The 20,204-nt window shown below is 37.8% G+C and overlaps 1 protein-coding gene across 3 annotated transcripts in view; it reads right to left on the bottom strand.

The window, feature by feature from the left end:
- The window catches only part of DNAAF11 (dynein axonemal assembly factor 11), a 36,896-nt gene extending 21,190 nt beyond the window's left edge, over window positions 1-15,706 (bottom strand). For all 3 annotated transcript variants that reach the window (XM_074897573.1, XM_074897574.1, XM_074897575.1), the window contains exons 1-7: window positions 15,617-15,706; window positions 12,287-12,454; window positions 8,226-8,303; window positions 6,078-6,250; window positions 4,890-5,089; window positions 3,549-3,737; window positions 540-617 (exon numbers count right to left, since the gene is read on the bottom strand). In XM_074897573.1, the coding sequence (XP_074753674.1) occupies window positions 540-617; window positions 3,549-3,737; window positions 4,890-5,089; window positions 6,078-6,250; window positions 8,226-8,303; window positions 12,287-12,454; window positions 15,617-15,626 (896 nt within the window). In that variant the 5' untranslated portion in view covers window positions 15,627-15,706. The remainder of the gene's footprint in view (window positions 1-539; window positions 618-3,548; window positions 3,738-4,889; window positions 5,090-6,077; window positions 6,251-8,225; window positions 8,304-12,286; window positions 12,455-15,616) is intronic.
- Between the last annotated feature and the right edge of the window lie 4,498 nt (window positions 15,707-20,204).

Below are 20,204 nucleotides of genomic sequence, written 5' to 3'. Positions count from 1 at the left end.
CCTATACCACTGAAAATTATGCACTGGACTTATAATGTAAGATTTCAAATTCCTTGAATTTGCATGGATTTATAAATTTCCAAGATTTAGAAAGCATTGTTCATGCTAATGATATGCATGTTCTTAGCTTTGATTTTGCAGCTAAATTTTTCCACATTTAAAGTGGCTATTCTTAGATATTTATCTTCAGTAGTCAAACCAGGTAAACTTTTTCCACTATTAGCACAATGCTCCAAGAAAGAGAGCCTTACCATAGGAGAGAAAAGAGCAAAACTTTATAACTATTACAGAAAAACAAGTTATTCAGTCATCAAAGATCAAGATGTTAAATTAAACAACTTTCAACACTTCACTCACTGAAAACTAACTCTTCTTCCAGCATCAGAATATAAATTTAGAAGTCAGTTTTCCCACCAGGAATATAATAATGCAACGAGAATTTGTTAGCCCTCTTATTTTTGTATTATCGTATATCTTGAAATAGATGCTCAAATCAAATATAAAGAGGTTAGCCTGTTTAACCTCTTAATCTTACATACTTAGGCACATTCACATTCAGAACTTTTCCTTCTGCAGTGACCAATGTCCAAGGAGACTTCTCTCTCTTTTTTGATTCCCTTAACAAAACAGAAAGAAAAATGGTTTATAATTTCATATTCTGGTATTTTATGTTTAATAGCAAAAAAAAAAAAGAAAGAAGGATGGCAAGAAGAGGTAAGAATTAGCTGGTATTTGATGTTAAGGCTACAACTTATTTCAGGAACTAGACAGATTATATCAAATGTCCAATTGCACAATAAAAGTATCATCTGAAGATGAGCCAATGCTTTGTAATACCATGTCTTACATTGATAATAACTTCTGCATGTCACAGTGTCCATTATCAAACAGTAATAGATCAGATTTATTTAGTGTATCTTAAGAAATCAGTGGGTTGCCTAAGTATGTGAAATGGAATGGGTTTTGAGTTATGAATGTTCATACTAATCATAAGGTGTCATTACTGTTAACTGTTTTGATGTATGTGCAAGCAACTCTAAAGAAATTTTTTATTCATGCTAACTTAATTACTTTCACTGAACAAATGTTTGGCATATCTCTAAATAGTATGCCTATCAGTCACAATTCTGCATTAGTAAAAAGAATTATAATGGTCAAAAGATTACAAGCAGCACCTAATAAGATACAGTATGACCAAAGTGCATACATATAGATTATTTGTTGATGCATCTGTTACATTTTTTGTTGTGTTCTTCCTTCAAAACTACAATATATACTACAGATGGAGACTTTATCTTCACTATCTATGTCCAGCTATCAGCAATTAAACTATATCTGACCTTCATTTAGTGCAATAAACAAGCTACCTTAAATTTATCTGCCAAAACAAAGCAGACCACCGTAAAATCAAGATTTGTAGTACAGGTATTTCCTGTATAAATGTTTAGATCATGAGCAAGGAGAGGAAGAGTAAGGAATCTTAGTAACATGAAAAAGAAAAATCTGGTTGCACCTAGGTAAAAAATGGCAATGATTTCTTTAAAAATACAGCACCGTAATTTTTGCTTTGTATTAATCCACTTTTCAGATGTTCAGTAGAGAGTGTATGGCTACTTCAGGTGGCATATAAAACCCTCTCATTTCTCAAAATACTTGGTCTATAAATACAGTGGATTTAAAGAAGAAATAAAAACATTCAAGTGAAGCTACTGGAATGATTACCTGAAAAGAACTGCTTAAGAAAGATTCACAACTATGCACATGTTAAATATTATTCTACAGTATTATTCCAAGCTTTAACATGGGATTTGTGGGCTAGCAATTTCTACACCTGAATCCCTACTATTGACACTTAAATGCAAAGTGAACGAACCATCACTCTGTTGTAAAGATGCAGTTCTCAGAAATATGTCAGGAAATTATATCCTACCACCTTTTAGATTTGATAATCTGTTTCTAGAATCTGTCTGCTCACGTGAACCATTTTAAGGCAAATTCAGTCATATCATAATGACTAGAGTTTAAGATAACTTGTTTAACAAAAGTCTTGTTCTGGAAATAAGCAGCTAAAGGAGACCTTGTGCATCTTTCACCTGCAACTGATCTTATAACTGTCTGAATTTTCTTTGAATGAAACTGATGTGTTAATTTATTTTGCAATAGCCAAATCCGCTCAGTTTATCAACTATTCAACTATACCCACAGCCGGCAAATTTAACGTGTGCCAACATGTCATAGATAGGTTCAAACTTAGCATTGGTCTGATTGAGTTCATGTCAATTTTATACTAAAATAAGCATCCTTTTATACTGAGTAACTTATTTTTAAGTTACATTTCAGCTCCTGTCCACCAGCAAGGATGATTTGAAGTTGTCAGGGACACCTTTCTGTTCTCATCTTTCTCATGCTACCAAAGAAAAATACCACCATCAAAACAAAATGAACCATGAAAGGATTTTTAACTCCTTTAAATGCCTTGGAAAATGAGAAAAATCTAGAAAGGAATTATTCTGTCTTTATTATAATGCTATTTGGACTCTCCCTGAATTTAGAAGAAATCATTTAGAACACATTTGCTTTTGACTAGACCAAGGCCTCCCTAAACACAGCAAAATTCTAGCTAGCTAGAATTTGGGTTTCACAGTATTTCTTCTGGGAAAGTGCTAGACCTTAAATTAATAATAGCAACACATTATGCAGATTTCCAAATTTCTTGGAGAGTTCCCTAGGACTGACTTTTTCAATGCTTAAGCTTCATAAATCATTTAAAATTCATGCCCTTAAAAAGAACAGCTAGAAAAATCTCTGGTACAAACGCTCTTATATAAGAAAAAAAAAGAAAAAAAAAGAAAAAAAGAAGACATTACTTACAATGTTTGTGGAACTGATAAGTCATCAGCAATAAAATAACTTTTTTTACTAGCATCTGAATTCATTTTCCATGTTCAGCAAAACCATTGACAACTTTAGAAACTTTTAAAGCCCAGATATCTTCAGATTCACCATGTCAAATCACACAGATAACATGAAGAATTTTATTACTCAGGATGAATATCTTCAATAAAGTATGTGAAAAAACTTCTAAGTCACATAGACAAGGTACCTGAAATGTCACTTGTGCAAAAATTTTGTAGCATGGCCTGTAGGGCATTTATATAATGCAATCTGTACTCCAGATAAATACTTTTGGCAAGAAGATTAAACATTGAACTACATGAAACATATTTAGCTGACAGAAAAGTGAAACTTCTAAAGTCCATAAAATGGAGTTGAAAAGAGAAATTATATACATATATATATATATATATATATAAAACTCTGAGGAAAAACACAATAAAGGGTATCATAAATTTTAGAAAATGAAACAAAACCAAATGAACAATCTGAATATTTCATTCAGATTTTATAAGCATATTTGCACAGGGAGCAGGGATTTAACCTGTCAGTTCTCAATAATATTTATTGTGAGGCAGTCACCTACCTCTTCTCTGTACCTTTGAAAATTTTCCCTTCTTCAATTCATAGAATATATTAAAACAAAAATATACCTTATGTTGTCTTTAGCTCTCCGTTTTTCTTCAATATATCTGTGAGTTTCTAATCTAGATTCTGGAGTATATGGTGTAAGCTCCTCCCAAAATCTTCTGTCTTCTTCATCATCTTGAACTGTTCTCCACATTTCTTGTTCTCCATCTCCTTCTGCCTGATGGTTTTCTTTGTCCTGCAGGGAGTCTGGGCTATACAAGATCATGTGGAAAATTATCACAATAAAACCAATGAAGAGTAACAGTACTTGCTAGTGAATTATTGCAATAAGATATTTTTAATCCAATAGCTGTATAATTCCTATCAAAACCAATATATATTTGGATAATGTTCTCTGCTCTGCTTCTTTCATCAATCAACAAAATATTTTTCAACATAATATTTTTCATTGACTTAACTAAGAGATGACTAGGGTTATGCCTAACTATGCATAACTATAGTTATGGCTAACCTTCTGAAATCTCAGATAAAGAGTTCAACAGATTTCATTTCAGAAGCAGAATTTTCAGATAACCTAAAAACTTCCAGGTGAAAGAACACCCTCAGTCCATGTAATGTTTAAGTATTCCCAATATTAGGCAGCAGCAGATTAGAAATTTATAAGGTAGCAATATTTTACTTAGGCTTCTCCTCAAAGTGCCATCACAGAACCTGAATCATTTTTCCCCCTAGTCCTAAGCCTCTGCAATCTTCAGAAATTCTCTATCAATACAGAGAGAAAACTAAATTTATGATACTGCTATGATCTATGAGGACAAAGTTCCATAGCCAGATCCATGGAATTTAGTCTCTATTGCATTAAAAATAAGATGGATGGCAACTGCAGTGGATGATGACCCCAGACAAAAATCCTTCTGCTGTCTAGGTAACCTCAGTGATATTAGGTGAAAGAAGTATAGAAACCAACATTCCATAGCCTTTTACACCTCAAAAGATCTGCAATATTCCAATTCAGTCCTCATATCTAATAACTCTAAAGCAAAAGAAAATATAGGTGAACAGCTGCTTTCTCTGGAACCCCTGCATTTACTTAAATAACAATTTCCAGCTGTTCTTCTGAAAGAAGCTATCAATTACACTATTTTGGCACCCAGACAATTTAGCTTGGAGTTTTGGGACAAAAATTCTATTGTACTGTCTACACGTCTGTAATTAGTTATGTTTGTAATTAATTATATTTTTCATTAGAGCTAACACGCACAAGGAGAAGTAATTCTGCTAGAATCAACAATGAAGACAAACAAAAATATTTAAATGAAATTATATAAACTATTTAATGACAAAAACCAAAATTCTTAATGAAGAATGACTTTTACTCCCAAACTGTTGTTGCTTACTGTTACCTGTCGAATCCATGCTCAGATTCCATTTCTTTTTGTTTCTTGTCCTTTCTTTCTTGCATCCTTCTTTGAGCCTCTTCTTTTTCTCTGGCCCTTTTGAGAAGGTAGGCTTGTTCCTGTTCTCTTATTTTCTGTTTCACTTCTGGGTAATTTTGAAGTGCTTGAATCCTCTCTGAACGTTCTATTTCTTTACTATCCAAACACTTCCCAAAGGGAAAAAAAAATCAATATAGTTATGTGAGAAATTTTAAATGTATTCAAATCAATAAATACATTAAAATGCAAGTTAATTCTGATAGATTACCTTCTGTATAAAATTTAAAATACACCTTTTCAAACCTCCACAGCACTAAGTAGTTATACTGTATTAAAACGAATTAACAATAAATTGCTATTCACATCTGAAAATGATTTTGTGTATCTGAGAGATGCTTTTTGCATTTTCCAGAAATTTCAATTGGTTTTACTAGACTATGTAGTAGAGAGTCCCTTTAACCATTTCTCATATTTGTCTGACCTTGCTTCAGCTCATGAAGCTATTACAAAATCATTTCTTTTGATGTGTTAGTTAATTGACACCTAAGTGAGTTGAGTCTACTCTTAATAAGTTAAGCAAGCGTCTGTGCTTCTCCAAGGGAAATTGTGGAAGCGTATTTCAGGACTGGGGCTGCCTGTGTCAATGACAGAAAATCATTACATCAGTTCAGTCATTGCACAAAATCTCAATCTTAAAGCATCTATGCTGATGTAACACAGTGTATCTTTACATCTACTTCTATCTTTCTACTGCCTTACACTGTTGATTTGGTACGTATTGTTGGTGCGGTACCAACAACCCGGTAATCATCTGCAATCATGAAAACAATTTAAAAATACAATGCTTATATAAAAACAAAAAAGAAAAAAACTAGAATACATACATTATATTTATGTTTTCAAAACTTTAAGCATCTCCAATAAAAATTATAGAAAAGGTAACAAATGCATGTGGTTTATTCAAAACAGAAGCAATTTATTATCACATTATTTACTGTAGTCACTTATTCTTCAGAATAGAATTTCATTTCCTGTGGACAGAAAGAAAAATTATACTACTTTTCCTATCACAGGCATTTATTTTGCTTGGAATTAATAAGTTATCAACAATGCTCATTATTGATTTGGATATAAACTTGATTTTTAAAATCTTACTTTTAATTGATGAAGAGTTGCCACTACAAATTGTCTGTAACCTTCAAATTCAGTACAGGGGTTACCAACTAAAAACAGTTCCTTCAGGTGTATATTATATTTTAGGGTTTCAATACTGGAGAGTTCACCAATGAAATTTGCTGTCAGGTCAAGTTTCTTTAGTTCTTCACAGCCTGTTTGAAAAAAAACTTAATTCAGTTTGTCCACAACACAAATGTACACATGACATACAAACACACACACATAAAACTGTCTCTATTTGTTGTCTGTATACTAATTTCATCCTACCAGAAAACATCTTTTCTAAGCCACAAGTGAAAGAGTGACTCACAGCTTAAGTTTATGAGGTCAGGCTATTTATAGAAAGAAATCTCAATAAAATACAAATTGTCAAAACTTATTGGTTTTGTCACTATCAAAACTTCGTGGTCAGTGTCGGTATACTAGATGAGCTATTAAATGTTTCATTTTTGGATAAGATGGAGTTCAGTTTTCACAGTCTGATTGCCTTGGTACCCCTCCTCAACTGAGTGTTCACCATACTGTCAAAAGAGTGTTTAATTGCTTTAGCAGAGCAGGATCAGTTATGGGTTTCATTTCTGTGTACTGTTACTCTCAGCTAACGTTATTTAATTGTAAAGACAAGGTTTTCTTAAAACTGACTCCAAGTCAAGATGAGGTTTTCCACTTCATGGACTCGGCTATTGTGAGTACTTTATCACTGGTTAAATTACAAATCCCAGTGAGAAAAAGTGTTTTGTTAACCAAAACAATTAATTATAAACAGAAAGTCTAAATTAGCTAACAAAATGCTCTGGGTAATTCAGATCCAAAACTTATCAGTTTCTCTTTTTATCATAATCTGTCCTTGAATCATAACCTTGACTCTAAAAGCAAAAAAATTTAGATAAAAGCAAGCCCAAATTTGATGCTCCTTATTGTCATCACTTCTTTTCCTCTGTAGGTCTATTTGGAAAGTATTTTATGCACAGTGGAGCTGAAAGAAAATAAACAACTCAAAATGATTTAGTAGGGGATTTAAATAACCCAAATTTTTGCAAGGCTCACTCCCAATGGTTCTGACTCATAAGTAAATGATAAATCACAGTAATAAATAATGCAGCCTGATAGAGGAACTGAAAAATTACTGGCATGAATACAGATGCAAGTTTCTCAACAAGTTGCCAAATATGTAATGTACTACCTATTTCTTCAACTTTTACAAATTTGTGTTTAGTCTACTTGCTTATTTTTTTATTGGATTTAAGCCATCCTCTTGAATCAGCTTGTAGACTTAAAAAAAAACCAAAACAAAACAAACACTGCCCAAAACAAATGAAAAAGCACAGCTTTTCTTTTAATTGTTCCTGTGTCAGGATGGACATTTTAAAGATTCAGCAACTGACTTAATCAGAATCAAGAAAGGGAAAGCAATCAAGCCAGAAATTATTCAAGTAATACGGCATGTGTTTATGGGTGTCTCAAAATTTTAGATTTTGATCTTGGAAAATGCTAGATCTTTACACATCCAATTATATTGACAGGATAAAGGATTAAACACAGATAAACCAGACAGGACTTCATGCAGTGACAGAGAAAAGAATAATCTGAAAAACTCTTTAAAAGTACCGCAGACTGTCAATGCAACTTGTGTATGGAGTAGAACTTTTGTGTATGTGACACCTGATTGCTGAATTGAAGATGAAGATGACAGTGAAACATTACAAAAGAGAGACTTTTTACAGCCTGTATAGCATTAAAAAAAAATAATAATAAAAAAACCAAACCCACAACATTGCTCCACCTAACCTGCATAACAAATTATCTTACCAACTTCATGAAAGAATTGGATTCCCACTTTGTAAATTATTAAAGAATAGAGCTATAATATCTGGCAACACTGGTGAGAAAGTATGCAAAAAGTGAGTTAAAATACATTTAAGACAGTTCAGTGACCAAATTTCAGCAGTAGGAAGCACTTGCTACAAAGAAGCATTTGTTCAAATGCTGCACCTAAAAAAAGTCTTGAGTATTGACACAGAACCTTTATTGGTGGACACACTTAATGTCTTCCACCCTCTTTCACACTAAGTCACAACTTAAGTGTTTCAATAGAAAAAAGGCAAAATGGTTTGTTTAAAATCTGACCTTCAAGATTTTCAATTCTTTCAATGTTGTTCAAAGCTACATTTAAATATTCCAGCTTCTTTAGTTTCCCCACATTTTCTGTAACAAAACATACATCTGTTATTTCAGTTCTCTTTGCTGGAAAGGGCATTATCATTTTACTTGCTCACTTCAGTGAAATAGTAAAGCAGAAAAATAAGAAGGACAAATCAGAATATGTATCAGATTACAGGGCATTAATATTTTAATATTAATAAAAAGACAAACCCCAAAATATTCTCTAAAACCAGAATTGAAAATAAAAATGTAAAAAGAAATAAGGAAGGCTATAAAGACATTTTTTATCACAAATCCATTAAATGTGCATATAATACAAAAGAACTAGCCAAAAGTGCATGGTGGAACATTCCATCTCATGAAACTCAGAAAGTGACACTGTCCTGCGTGACATCCTTGTCTCTAAATTGAAGAGACAAGGATTGGATGGATGGACCCTCATTGCATAAGCAACTGGCCAAATAGTCAAAAAGAGTTGTGGTCAGCAGCTCAGGAGAGCAGTGATGAGTGGCATTCCTCAGGGGTTGGTGTTGGGACCAGCACTGTTTAACATCTTTGCTGGCAACATGGACAGTGGGATCGAGTGCACCCTCAGCAAGTTTGCCAATGACACTGAGCTGTGTAGTGGGTCAACAGGCTGGAGGGAAGGGACCTGGACAGGCTGGAGAGGTGGGACTGTGCTAACCTCATGATGTTCAACAAGGTCAAGTGCAAGGACCTGCACATGGGTCAAGGCAATACCAAGCACAAATGCAGGCTGGGCAATGAGTGGATTGAGAGCAGCCTGAGGAGAAGGACTTGGGGGTATGAGTGGATGGCAAACCGACTATGAGCCAGCACTGTGCACCTGCAGCCCAGAAAGCCAACAATATCCTGGGCTTCATCAAGACCAGTGTGGCCAGCAGGTCGAGGGAGAGGATTCTCCCCCTCTACTCTGCTCTTGTGAGACCCCACCTGCAGTGCTGTGTCCAGCTCTGGGGCCCGAAACACAAGGACATGGACCTCAAGCAGGTCCAGAGGAGGCCATGAAAATGATCAGGGGGCTGGGGCACCTCCCCTGTGAGGACAGGCTGAGAGAGTTGGGGATGTTCAGCCTGGAGAAGAGAAGGCTCTGGGGAGACCTTATAGCCGCCTTCCAGTACCTAAAAGGGATCTACATAAAAGATGAGGAGGGACTCTTTATCAGGGAGTGTAGGGATAGGGTGAGGGGTAATGGTTTTAAACTGAAAGAGGGTAGATTTAGATTAGATATAAGGATGATATTCTTCACTGTGAGGGTGGTGAGACACTGGCACAGGTTGTCCAGAGAAGTTGTTGCTGCCCCCTCCCTGGCAGTGTTCAAGGCCAGGTTGGATGGGACTTTGGGCAACCGGGGCTAGTGGAAGGTGTCCATGGCAGGGGGGGTTGGAACTAGATGATCATTAAGGTCCCTTCCAACTAAAATACTTTATGATTCTATGATTATATGAAAGGATCAAGCCATACTTAATCAAGCTTTATAAAATTAGTTTTATGCTCACTTATATAGAAACATTGGTTTCTTCAGTATACATTTAATTTTTAAAGATCTTTTATCTACAGGATTAATAAAAATGTCCTCCTGTCCTCCATTTTTAAAAATTTTGCAAATAAGGATTTATATGGCTTCAGTATGAACAAAACAAAACCATACACATGTAGTATTTTCATCATGAACTATTGAAATTAGCAGGTTCACAATGCATGGGGTTGTGTTGGAACAGGTAGCATTTCCTCCTTTGAATACAGAAAGGGGGTAAAGAGGGAATAGGATAGCAATGATCTTCACCAGACCCAAGTGTCTGGAAGACGCAAACACCACTTGAGATACATGACACACAGGTCAGAGACATAAAATTGAGGTAAGATACATAGTGTAGCTCGTGTCACAGTTCATCAGTTTCTCCCCAATCACCAGATGTTTTGATGATCTGACTGGAAATTCTATCCAATGAAGTCACAAAGTTTACCTCAAACTCTAATTCACAAGCCACACTGATTAACTGCTGCACAAACTGTCCCTGCTGAGACAAAGAAGTTCAAGCAGAGGGAGCTTCATCTGCCCAACACTGATCATGTCTATAGCTGAGTTAGTTGCCTAGGCTCTTCTATAATCAATAAAGAGAAATAGGCTCTTCAAGGTGCAGTTTGTCTTCTCATAAATTGGCTGTCTAGAACCGGTGGACCAAATCATGCTCAAATATATGCCTTTTCTTCATCACTGGTTACAAAGGGAGGCTACAGTAACTGTCTCAGACGTAGATGTCTAAAAGTTTGGTGACATGAATCCTACCACTTAGTTTACCAAGACCTCAGAGAGATGTTTTCTTCATAATTCACAAACAGATGATGAAATTAATTTCCCAGCAAGGACTTAGACAGCTTAAGTTGGCTGTTCATTTTTCTTACAATATTTCTGCAACAGCAGTAACACATAAAGATGTGAGAGAGACAAGTGTTGAAGCCAATAGTATCTTGTGGGTTTTTTTCCTTTTATAGAAAAGAAACGAACCAGGACTCATCCATACAGTGGATGCCTTACAACTTGCTGTCTGATTAGTAGGCAAGTCTGATCTTGAGGGCTGCATAAATGTTTTCTTTAAGAAGAGAAAAGACACATCCCTGTGGAGTCAATATAAACTGTTACGCTAGGATATTTTGAAGTGTGCTTGGAACTGCTGTGTGCTCCACCTGAACAGGTTGGTATCCACTAGGAAGAATTAATTTTCAAATTCAGTACTTTGTAACACAACCCCTACTGGCAACCCTTTTGATCACTACTTATATAGTGACTTGTTTGTTTGTTTGTTTGTTTGTTTTCTCATTTGTTACTAAGGCATTACCTTGGAAAGCTGTTACATTATTCAAGAATATATCAAGTAGGAAGTTGCATACTTTTCCAACTCCTAGAGTTAAATTAAGTTAACATAAAAATTGAATGTCTCAGAAAGATTGCTGAAAAAAATCTTGTGTCCAAAAAGCAATAATCTAAATGGTAATATGATACACTATACTAACCTAAAGGAGGTACGAATGTTGACAAAAGAATGAGTTGAAGTCTTGTGCCTTATCAAGGACACAGTAACAGAGAGGAAAACAATTTATTTCAGTCCCATTTTTGATGGGGCTGAGAAGTTTCAAAAATTTTATTCTCTCTGAAATTCCTAGACTCTAAGAAACGCAGATGTTATCAGTACAGTTTCCTGATGAGCCTCTCCAGAGAATTTAAAGCCTTTGCCTACAAGTCCCGAGAACAGAATTTCACCCTAAAAATTTAGACTTTTTTCTTCCTCTTAAGGCACTTAAAAGAAATATGCTAATATAACTCCTGAGCACTTCTGACTCTCCATTCTTCATCTACACACCATCTGTAAAGTCTAAGCTTTTCCAGCCCAGAGCCTGATGTCATATCTTCCTGTAGGGGGTCTAGCAAACATGGGAACTTGTACCACAAAACACAGACCATATGAAATGGTATCTTCTCCTGTGGCGCAGGAAGACCATTGAGACTTCACTGTAAGAAGTTGTCTTTATGCGGAAAAGCAAGCATTTTTATCTGAATGAAAGATATTTCAATGTAAACAAAAAATTCCATTTGTATAAAAACTGAATTTAAAAATAAGCCTGAAGAGAACTAGTCCTATGACATCACAGTCCATGGTATATGCTAAACTGTTCTTTCTATTTGCTAGAAAGGCAAGATATTTAAGTTATATCTTGATTTTTGAGATTTTAATCTAAAAAAGCTGTTCCATACTTATATTTTAGTGACTTGTATCTCAGTACTATCTTTTTCACTTAAAATTTATATTGAAAATTTATGAGCTTCTTAGAAATTTACTAAAGAGACAGGAAAGGAACTCTTGTAGAAGGAGATACACAAAGAACTTTTCTGTAGTTACTGGCTCTACATTCCCTTAAAGTATAACACAACAGATACTTTTTCCTGATTTCAAAATTATGCATGTAAATCTATTTTAAAAGATACATGTCCAGAAAACACTTACCAATTTTTGGAATTAGATTATTCTGAAGATAGAGAATTTTTAAATCTCGACACCATTTGTCAAGATATTCTAATTTTTCGATTTCTTGCTGATGTAAAGAGATTTCTTCCAGTGAAAAAATTTCACAGTTGTTATGTTCTGCACGTCTTCTAACAAGATCTTCTGTGACTGAAAGAAACATTACATGCCATATTTCCCTTTAGTCATTTTCTGCCATCTCACTTATGAACAACTTATAAAAGCATTAGAATCTTTTGTTTCACCATACCAAATAGATATCTGGTAGGATATCTACAAAAATAAAATCTGCTAGAAAAGACATCAAGTACAAAGTAACTTCACCCCACTCTGCCACAGTAAACATAATTTGTGAAACACACACGTCACCTGTAACATTTAGAAAAATCCATGGGAAACCTGCAGTCTTCCATAAGAGTGTGATACAACCCTTGCAGAAATTAATCCAGCATCCACTATTTTCAGCATAGCTCCGTTTGAAGCTTGATTCATGTAGACAAGCAACAGAGTTTGTTTTTTTTTAATTTTCTGATGCCAGGTGTTCAGATCACAGATAGCGGGGGCAAGGAAGTAAACTACCTACAGTGTGTCATCATATTCTTCTGCCAACTCAGTGTAAACAGAAATAAGCAGGATAAATGTTGGAAGTGGGCAGATATTTTTTACTTTTTTCATTCTTGAGGCAAAGCCATAGCTAATTCATGCTTATAAATGTTCATATTAGAGTGAAATTTAATCCTGAGTATTTCTTAGGCATTACCAGCTCATTAGCAGCCACCAAAGGCGTTTCAGTGGCCGAAAAACCCAGAGATCCAGGTTCAGAGTTTATCATGTAGTAATATTTAATGCCAGGCAATCATTCAAACAGTGAAAAGGCTCTGCATAATGACGGTAAAGAAATTCTATGAGAACTAGGGCTCACTCTTGAGCTAGATGTTATTACTTTGTTTCCAGCCCACTGCACCAAAAAAGCACTAGCATTTTCCTCTCCTTCACAAGCAGTGAACTACAGTGAAGTGCTGATTAAAAAAATAGGGTTCTATCAAATGAGCATAGGTATTTTCATGATTGTTAATGCCAAAAAAAGACTTAGCAAGCCTTTAAAAAAGACTGAAGAAAAAGAAGAAAAAATTAAAAAGTGAAAACACATTGTTCCTACCATGCATTAATTAAAAGCATTCTTTCATTGCTTCTCTGTCTCAGGGAGGTTTTGTGCGATCATTCAGGTTTTTTTAGTGGTCCTGGAATGGCTGCACACATTCACACGGACTGGTCTGCATAAACTATGTACTCATACCGCCCAAACTCACATGTGTCAGTGCAGCTCCTCTATCTACAGCCTTTGGGAAAGGGGTGAAACTGCTTTTCAGGTATTTTATTACTTACAGATGACCAGAGTTAACTCTCCTTTCTGTTCAACAGTTTCATCTGACATGATTTACAGAATTATATAATGGTGATGCTGATATTGATGTAATAGGGGATGCTGTCTGCACATAAAACATATTGGGAAAGGTGTCTTTTCCTTTTTTAATCATGTTGGGAATGTTTGCTGTATCTAAACAATCATCTTCCCTTCAACAGCCCATTAATTAAACAAGATTAAATTAACAGAGAAAAAAAATGGCAATAAGCATGACTAAATATTTTAGTCTTCACAGAAAGTATGAAAAGCACTGTCATTTCTAATAAGTTACTTGGCAAATCTGCTGGAAATTTAAAAATAAAAAAAAAAAAAAAGGCTACTAATGTGTTTGGTGACAAATCTTTCAATGTTGGTAATTCCAGTGCAAACAGGTATTTCTGAGCAAGAAAACAATATTCCATGATCTGTGTACATACACACTGGAGAAAGCATTATGCTCTTTAAACTACTCCTGAGACAGTTTTATTACAGCCAGATTTCCCTTTGCTGATGAAAAGAAAATTGAAGTGATTGTTGCAGTGATTATGCAAAAATGACCACTTTTAGCACCAGATGGTTTGCAAAGCAGAGAAAATCATTCACAATACAAGTTACAGTGGCCTGTTTTGGGGATCTGCTGTAGGGAACTGAGTGAATATCTGACATTTTGTATGCCATCTATCTAGTTCATTTAAGAGGAATGAGGAAAACAAACTTGCAAGAGAAAACAACAAATTTTAAATAAAAGCTTTCCCAAGACACTGACAAAACATATTGCAATATTACTTCTCACTGAAAATTTAATTAACCACAATATCTGATGTGCGCAGTAACATGAGAATGGACCGGTGATGTGAGAGATCATAGCAGCTCACATGTTCCCATGAACACTGGAGGAAAGAGGGGATGGCATCAATCAACTGGAGACAACAGATCTTGAGGATCTAACAACCAGGCTTCCAACAATTACACGTGTTACTCAGAAAAGGATCAGATACGAAAGAAAGCATTAAATAAATTGAAAGAATAAGCAGGTGGACAGCTGCAGATATATCAAGAAACAGTGGGGGAACCTGTGTTTCAGAAAAGCGAAGTGTTCAACCATTATTTTAAGACTCAAATTTGTACCACGCTGTTCAGGAGATAAAGCCATTCTCCCTAAGGCAGTTCCTGCTCAAAGTGGACATATGCCAGCTTCATGCAGAGAGAAGGAGCTCTTTTCCAAAGCACTATTTTAGCCCAGCAAGAGACTGGCAGTCCAGTGACAGTGTACAATCAAAATAGATTACAAGGAACATCACAGATGAAGGGAATTCCTCAGAAGCTCTTTTCTTGAGTGATATGAATGAGCACTCAGTCTTTTTGGTCATACTGCTTTACCTCTAAAAGATTGTGGATTCATAAATAATTGTATGGTGTATTTTAACCTCATTCAGAGTTTTTTTTATGTCTGATAAAGTGTCTGCACTGGCTACTTCTACCTAAACAAAAAAAAAATATCACTTGAAGTTGAAAATGTGTAACTGCAGCGCAAGGACAGCCCTGGCAGGTGTAGGCCCAGACATAAGCCCATCAAGCATCTCCCCTTGCAGGGGGCTGCCCCCCACCCAGCTGGGCCCCCGCATGGGTCACCCCACTGCTTCGAGAGGCAAGGGCACCCCTGTGCTGCACTTAGTGGAATTAAAACGGGTTGTTATTACCAGGGAGAAGAGAAACCAGATATTCCAGCCGGGTGAGGAGCGCAAGGGAGGCGGGAAGGGAGAGGGGCTGCCAGGGGAGTATCGGGATGGCGGGGAAGGGGAGCAAGTGTGGGAGAGGGATCATGGTGGCCAGAGAGGGGGGCACGTCCTGGAGAGGAGGGAGGGAGCCCGGGGGAGGGGAAGAAAGCGTCTCTCGGCGACACTCACTCCGCACCATGGCCGCCCTCAGCTTCCCGCCGCCGCCGTTCCCGGACGCCGCGGCGCTGCCATGGCAACGCGGCCGGGCGGGAGGCGGCGGCGGGCGCTGCTGTGGGCCGGCCGCCCTCCCCCGGGGCTCCCCCGGGCCCCCCCGGGCCTCCGCCGCCCGGCAGGGTTGGTGCTTTCTCTGGACCCGCTTTGACGTGCCTTTATGCCGGAGCAGCCCGCAGCGCTGGCGAGGCTGCCCAAGAAGCAAAATGGCGCCCGTCGTGAAACGAAGGAATTCGCTCAGCAGTCAGAATCCAACAGAACCGTCGAGCAGATATTCCTCATTAGCAGCGCGGGGATTCTCCATCATAGGAGCTCCCCCGAACTAGCAAGGGACATCAGTTTATATACACACAAATCATACATATTCATTAGATTTCCTGGAAAGGGTTGTCTTACGATAATAAATTCCTGGAATTCATTTACATCGTCCGACTATCCATAGTAAAAATAGAGTGAGGGTTTTCGGTGGTCGAGGGAAGAAGTACGTGGTCTTCTTCACAGTGTCAGCCCTTTCTAAAGCATGGCTGTGAGGTAAAGCCCAGGTGTCTTCTTCCTAAATTGGTGAGATCATCCTCCCTAGATTGTACCTCTGTGCCCTTTTGTTCAAGTTCCCCCTTACCTCAGTTTGCCCAAGTGCCCGTCGAAGGCTGCCATCAGTGGGTTACAGAGGAAGCGATTAACTTTTGTATAGACAGACAAAGAGGCCTAGGGAAAACAGCTGAGGAGTCCTTGGGAAACAAACAAAAGAAAAATTTCATGCATCACAGTTCAGTCTTAATCAGACATTCATGGGTTTGAGGCCTTTCAGTATAATCCACGAGGAAGATTTCTGCTACTCTGGCTGCACCTGACCCCTTTCTACGGCTGAGCAATGCTATATGAAATGACTCTTCCTCAGGCATATATCATTTGTCTATCCTTTACACAATACTTTTGTCCTCCTGCATGTTCATTAACTAGTTTGCCTAATGAATTTTGGGCAGAAAGCATGTTTTCTATTGTCTGTGGAAGCCACCTGTTGCTGTGATTAACACAGAATCGCAGAATTGTTTAGGCTGGGAAGAACCTTTAAGATGATCAAGTCCAACCATAAACCTAACACTGCCAAGCCCACCACTAAACCATGTCCCTAAGCACCACATCTACACGTCTTTTAAATGCCTCCACAGATGGTGGCTCCACCACTTCCCTGGGCAGCCTGTGCTTAACAATCCTTTCAGTGAAGAAATTTTTCCTAATACCCAAACTAAGCCTCCCCTGGCACCACTTGAGGCCATTTCCTCTTGTCCTACTAGTCATTACTTGTGAGAAGAGACCAACACCCACCTCACTACAGCCTTTTTCAGGTAGTTGTACAGAGCTATAAGGTCTCCCTGAGCCTCCTCTTCTCCAGACTCAACCCCCCCAGTTCCCTCAGCCGCTCCTCATATGACCTGTGCTCCAGACCCTGCACCAGCTCCGTTGCCCTTCTCTGGACACGCTCGAGTCATTCAATGTCCTTTTTGTAGTGAGGGGCCCAAAACTGAACACAGGAGTGAAGAGGCGGCCTCACCAGTGCCGAGTACAGGGGTCAGATCCCTTCCCTGTCCCTGCTGGCCACGCTAGTGCTGACACAAGCCAGGATGCCATTGGCCTTTTTGGCCACCAGAGCACACTGCTGGCTCCTGTTCAGCCGGCTGCTGACAAACACCCCCAGGTCTTTTCGAGGACACTTCCTCACAGGGAACACTCCTGTCCTCTACCTTTTACCTGGGAAATTCTCCCAGCAGGTTGCTGCCTCAAGATATCTCTTATCACTATATTTAACTCAGATCACATCAAACAACAGTCTGAAATTTGTCATGCTGTGGACACAGAGTTATGCCCTCCTGCAGGTTTCTGTGGACTCTCTCCTGCCATTACCATACTATAACTTCACTCTCAGTGAAGTTACTTTCTAACAAAGATAATGAGTTAGAGTTACGACAGCTACAGAAATTCTCATGTCTGACATTTTCTGTTTTGGAGTTAATATAACGCTGTAGCATTGCTTCACATAGTTGATTAAACAGGTTCCAAACTGGCAAAGTTATGGCACACTAAACCTCCAAGAAACTGGATGGGACTACGTGTTTCAAGCCATCGCTGATGAGCTTTATGGAGTCCTTCATCTAATCCTGACCTGCTGACCACCAGTTTGAGTTCAGTTGATATATGAAATGTTAAGAAATTTAGCACATAACTAGTAAGATGGTTGTAGTAGGCCTAAGAGTTGTCTGTTTAAGCTAAGGAGTTTCTGAGCTGTAGGAACAAAGAAAGAAACTCACATAAACATAGATAAAGGCCCCAAGGACAGAAGATGTGGAACCATGGTGACAGAAGATAATGTGCATTGTATGACCCAAAGGATTAGGCCCAGCCCCTGGCAACAGAAGATAACGGACATCCCACTTCAGATAAGGTGGGCGACGAAGGATTTAGTCAGAGGGGTCCGGCTTTTAGGGGCTGGCGATGTCAAAATTGAGGAAAAGGTGACGAGGAAGACTACTGGCCTTCCTCCTGAAGACCCCCAAAGACCACCACCTGGAGGCAACGCGCAGGCGCAAGAGTGACATGATTGTTTTAAAACTGCTGATAAAGTTTTTTGGTCTAACCACGCCTTAATAGTAAATGTGTATGTTTGTGTTGTACAATCCTATGAATATGTATAAGGTACCTGCATTCTAAGTGGTAAATCTAAGGGGCTTGGTGTGCACGCTTGTGGAGGAGCAATCCCCCATGCACCCAGCACTGCAATAAAGAATGCCTGCTTTCTAAAGCTCTGATTCTGAGTCTTAGAGAGTTTTGACTTGACCGGCTTTTCAGTATCACAGTCCAATTCAGCAGGGGAGAAGTAGTCTGATCTAATGTAGATTTGATCACAAGATAATGAATTGGGGTTTCTTTAATACTTAAACTCTTATTTTCTTCTTTGTAAGTTCATATATCTTGTTCATTGCCATGTCATGCCTCGATCACAAACTTGTAGCAGCCCTCATCAATGACTCCAAAACTTCAGTTGCAGAACACAAACTAGCACAATTGTCATTGGATCAAAGTGGAAAGTCAGTATGTATTTCATACCTCTTTGCTAACACAGATAGTCATTAAACTAAAGGTCTAATCAAACCTAATGCTCATCTTCTACTAACAGGAAATTCACATATAAGTTTAAATGAGGCTGTAGGATTTTTTTTAAATGATCAAATTAATTTATTAAGACATTTCCCTGTGATGTAATACATGGAACAACTCACAGCCACTCTGCAACTTTCTAATTGTAGTGCTATTATTTAGAGGATAGGAGAAAGGAAGTGTCATCGAGTTAAAGCTACTAAGATTTGTGGAGATAATGTGACACAAGGGAGCAGAAGTAGTTTATACAGTTTAGTTTAACTCTGTAGTACTTGTCCTGCTCTGTCTGAGTGAGTAAGTAACAAATCCACGCTGAGACAGGGATGTTTACACAGCTGGTTGGCCGGCACCACCATGTGGCCCAAGGCATCTCCACAGAGCCACTGAGATTAAAGGGCCACTGGTGAGGCCTTCCCCTACCTACCCATTTATTTCATATTAAATTGCAGACCCCTTCAAATAATGACATTTAGAGCTGCACCTTTTCCTAGGACTATTATTTTTTGTACTTCAGAGCATAGCTAATAATCAGTGTAATCATGTTCAAGAAAAAGAAGAAAAAAAATCACGTTCTTGCTGTGTCCAGTATTTCAAAAACTATGTCTACATTGTACTACACAGAAATATTATTTCATTATGCTAAAAGCATGGTGTTTTTTAATTGCATTTGCAGAGATTTTATACGATAGTTCTGAAGAAAGAAAAATAAAATCCACAATTAAATAAATTGCTGTATACTAAGGTGTGGTGGGCTCACCTTGGCTACCTGCCAAGTGTCCACCCAGCTGCTCTCTCACTCCCCCTCCTCAACATGACAGAGCGAGAAAATATGATGAAAATCTCATGGATTGAGACAGGGAGTTCACACACCAATTACCTTCATGGGCAAAATACACTTGACTTGGGGAAATTAATTTAATTTACTGCCAATTAGAGCACAATAATGAGCAATAATAACAAATCTAAGAACACCTTCCCTCCACCACTCCCTTCTTCCTGGTTCAACTTCATTCCAAACTCTTGTACTTGTAAATTCTGATTTAAACCACAGTTTGTTATAATCAATATATATGTAGGTCCTGGTTTGCCAAATGTACTTAAGCTGTAGGACTACTTGTCTGAGCAAGTAGCTTCTCAATTGTGATGAGCATAAAAGAGGTATTCTCTGAATGCCAGTGACTAAAAAGCTCTTAGAGTGTATTTGTTTTCCTCCTGTGAAAAGCAGCTTTGTTTATGACTCAGGACTAAACTATTTATTCAGGAAGGCAGAAAGCCGTATTTAGGAGCACGCACTTGCAACATGCTAGTCCTAACCTGGTAGCCTGGTACACATCAGCAAAGCTAGATGCTGAAGTAGGATAATCACACTGGTTTCTTGTCCTTCAAACTGCAG

Source organism: Athene noctua, chromosome 2 (assembly GCF_965140245.1).
Source record: "Athene noctua chromosome 2, bAthNoc1.hap1.1, whole genome shotgun sequence".
In the NCBI taxonomy this organism is placed as follows: Eukaryota; Metazoa; Chordata; class Aves; order Strigiformes; family Strigidae; genus Athene; species Athene noctua.
The sequence above is the reverse complement of the archived record's forward strand: the minus strand, read 5'-3'. Positions and strand labels throughout refer to the sequence as shown.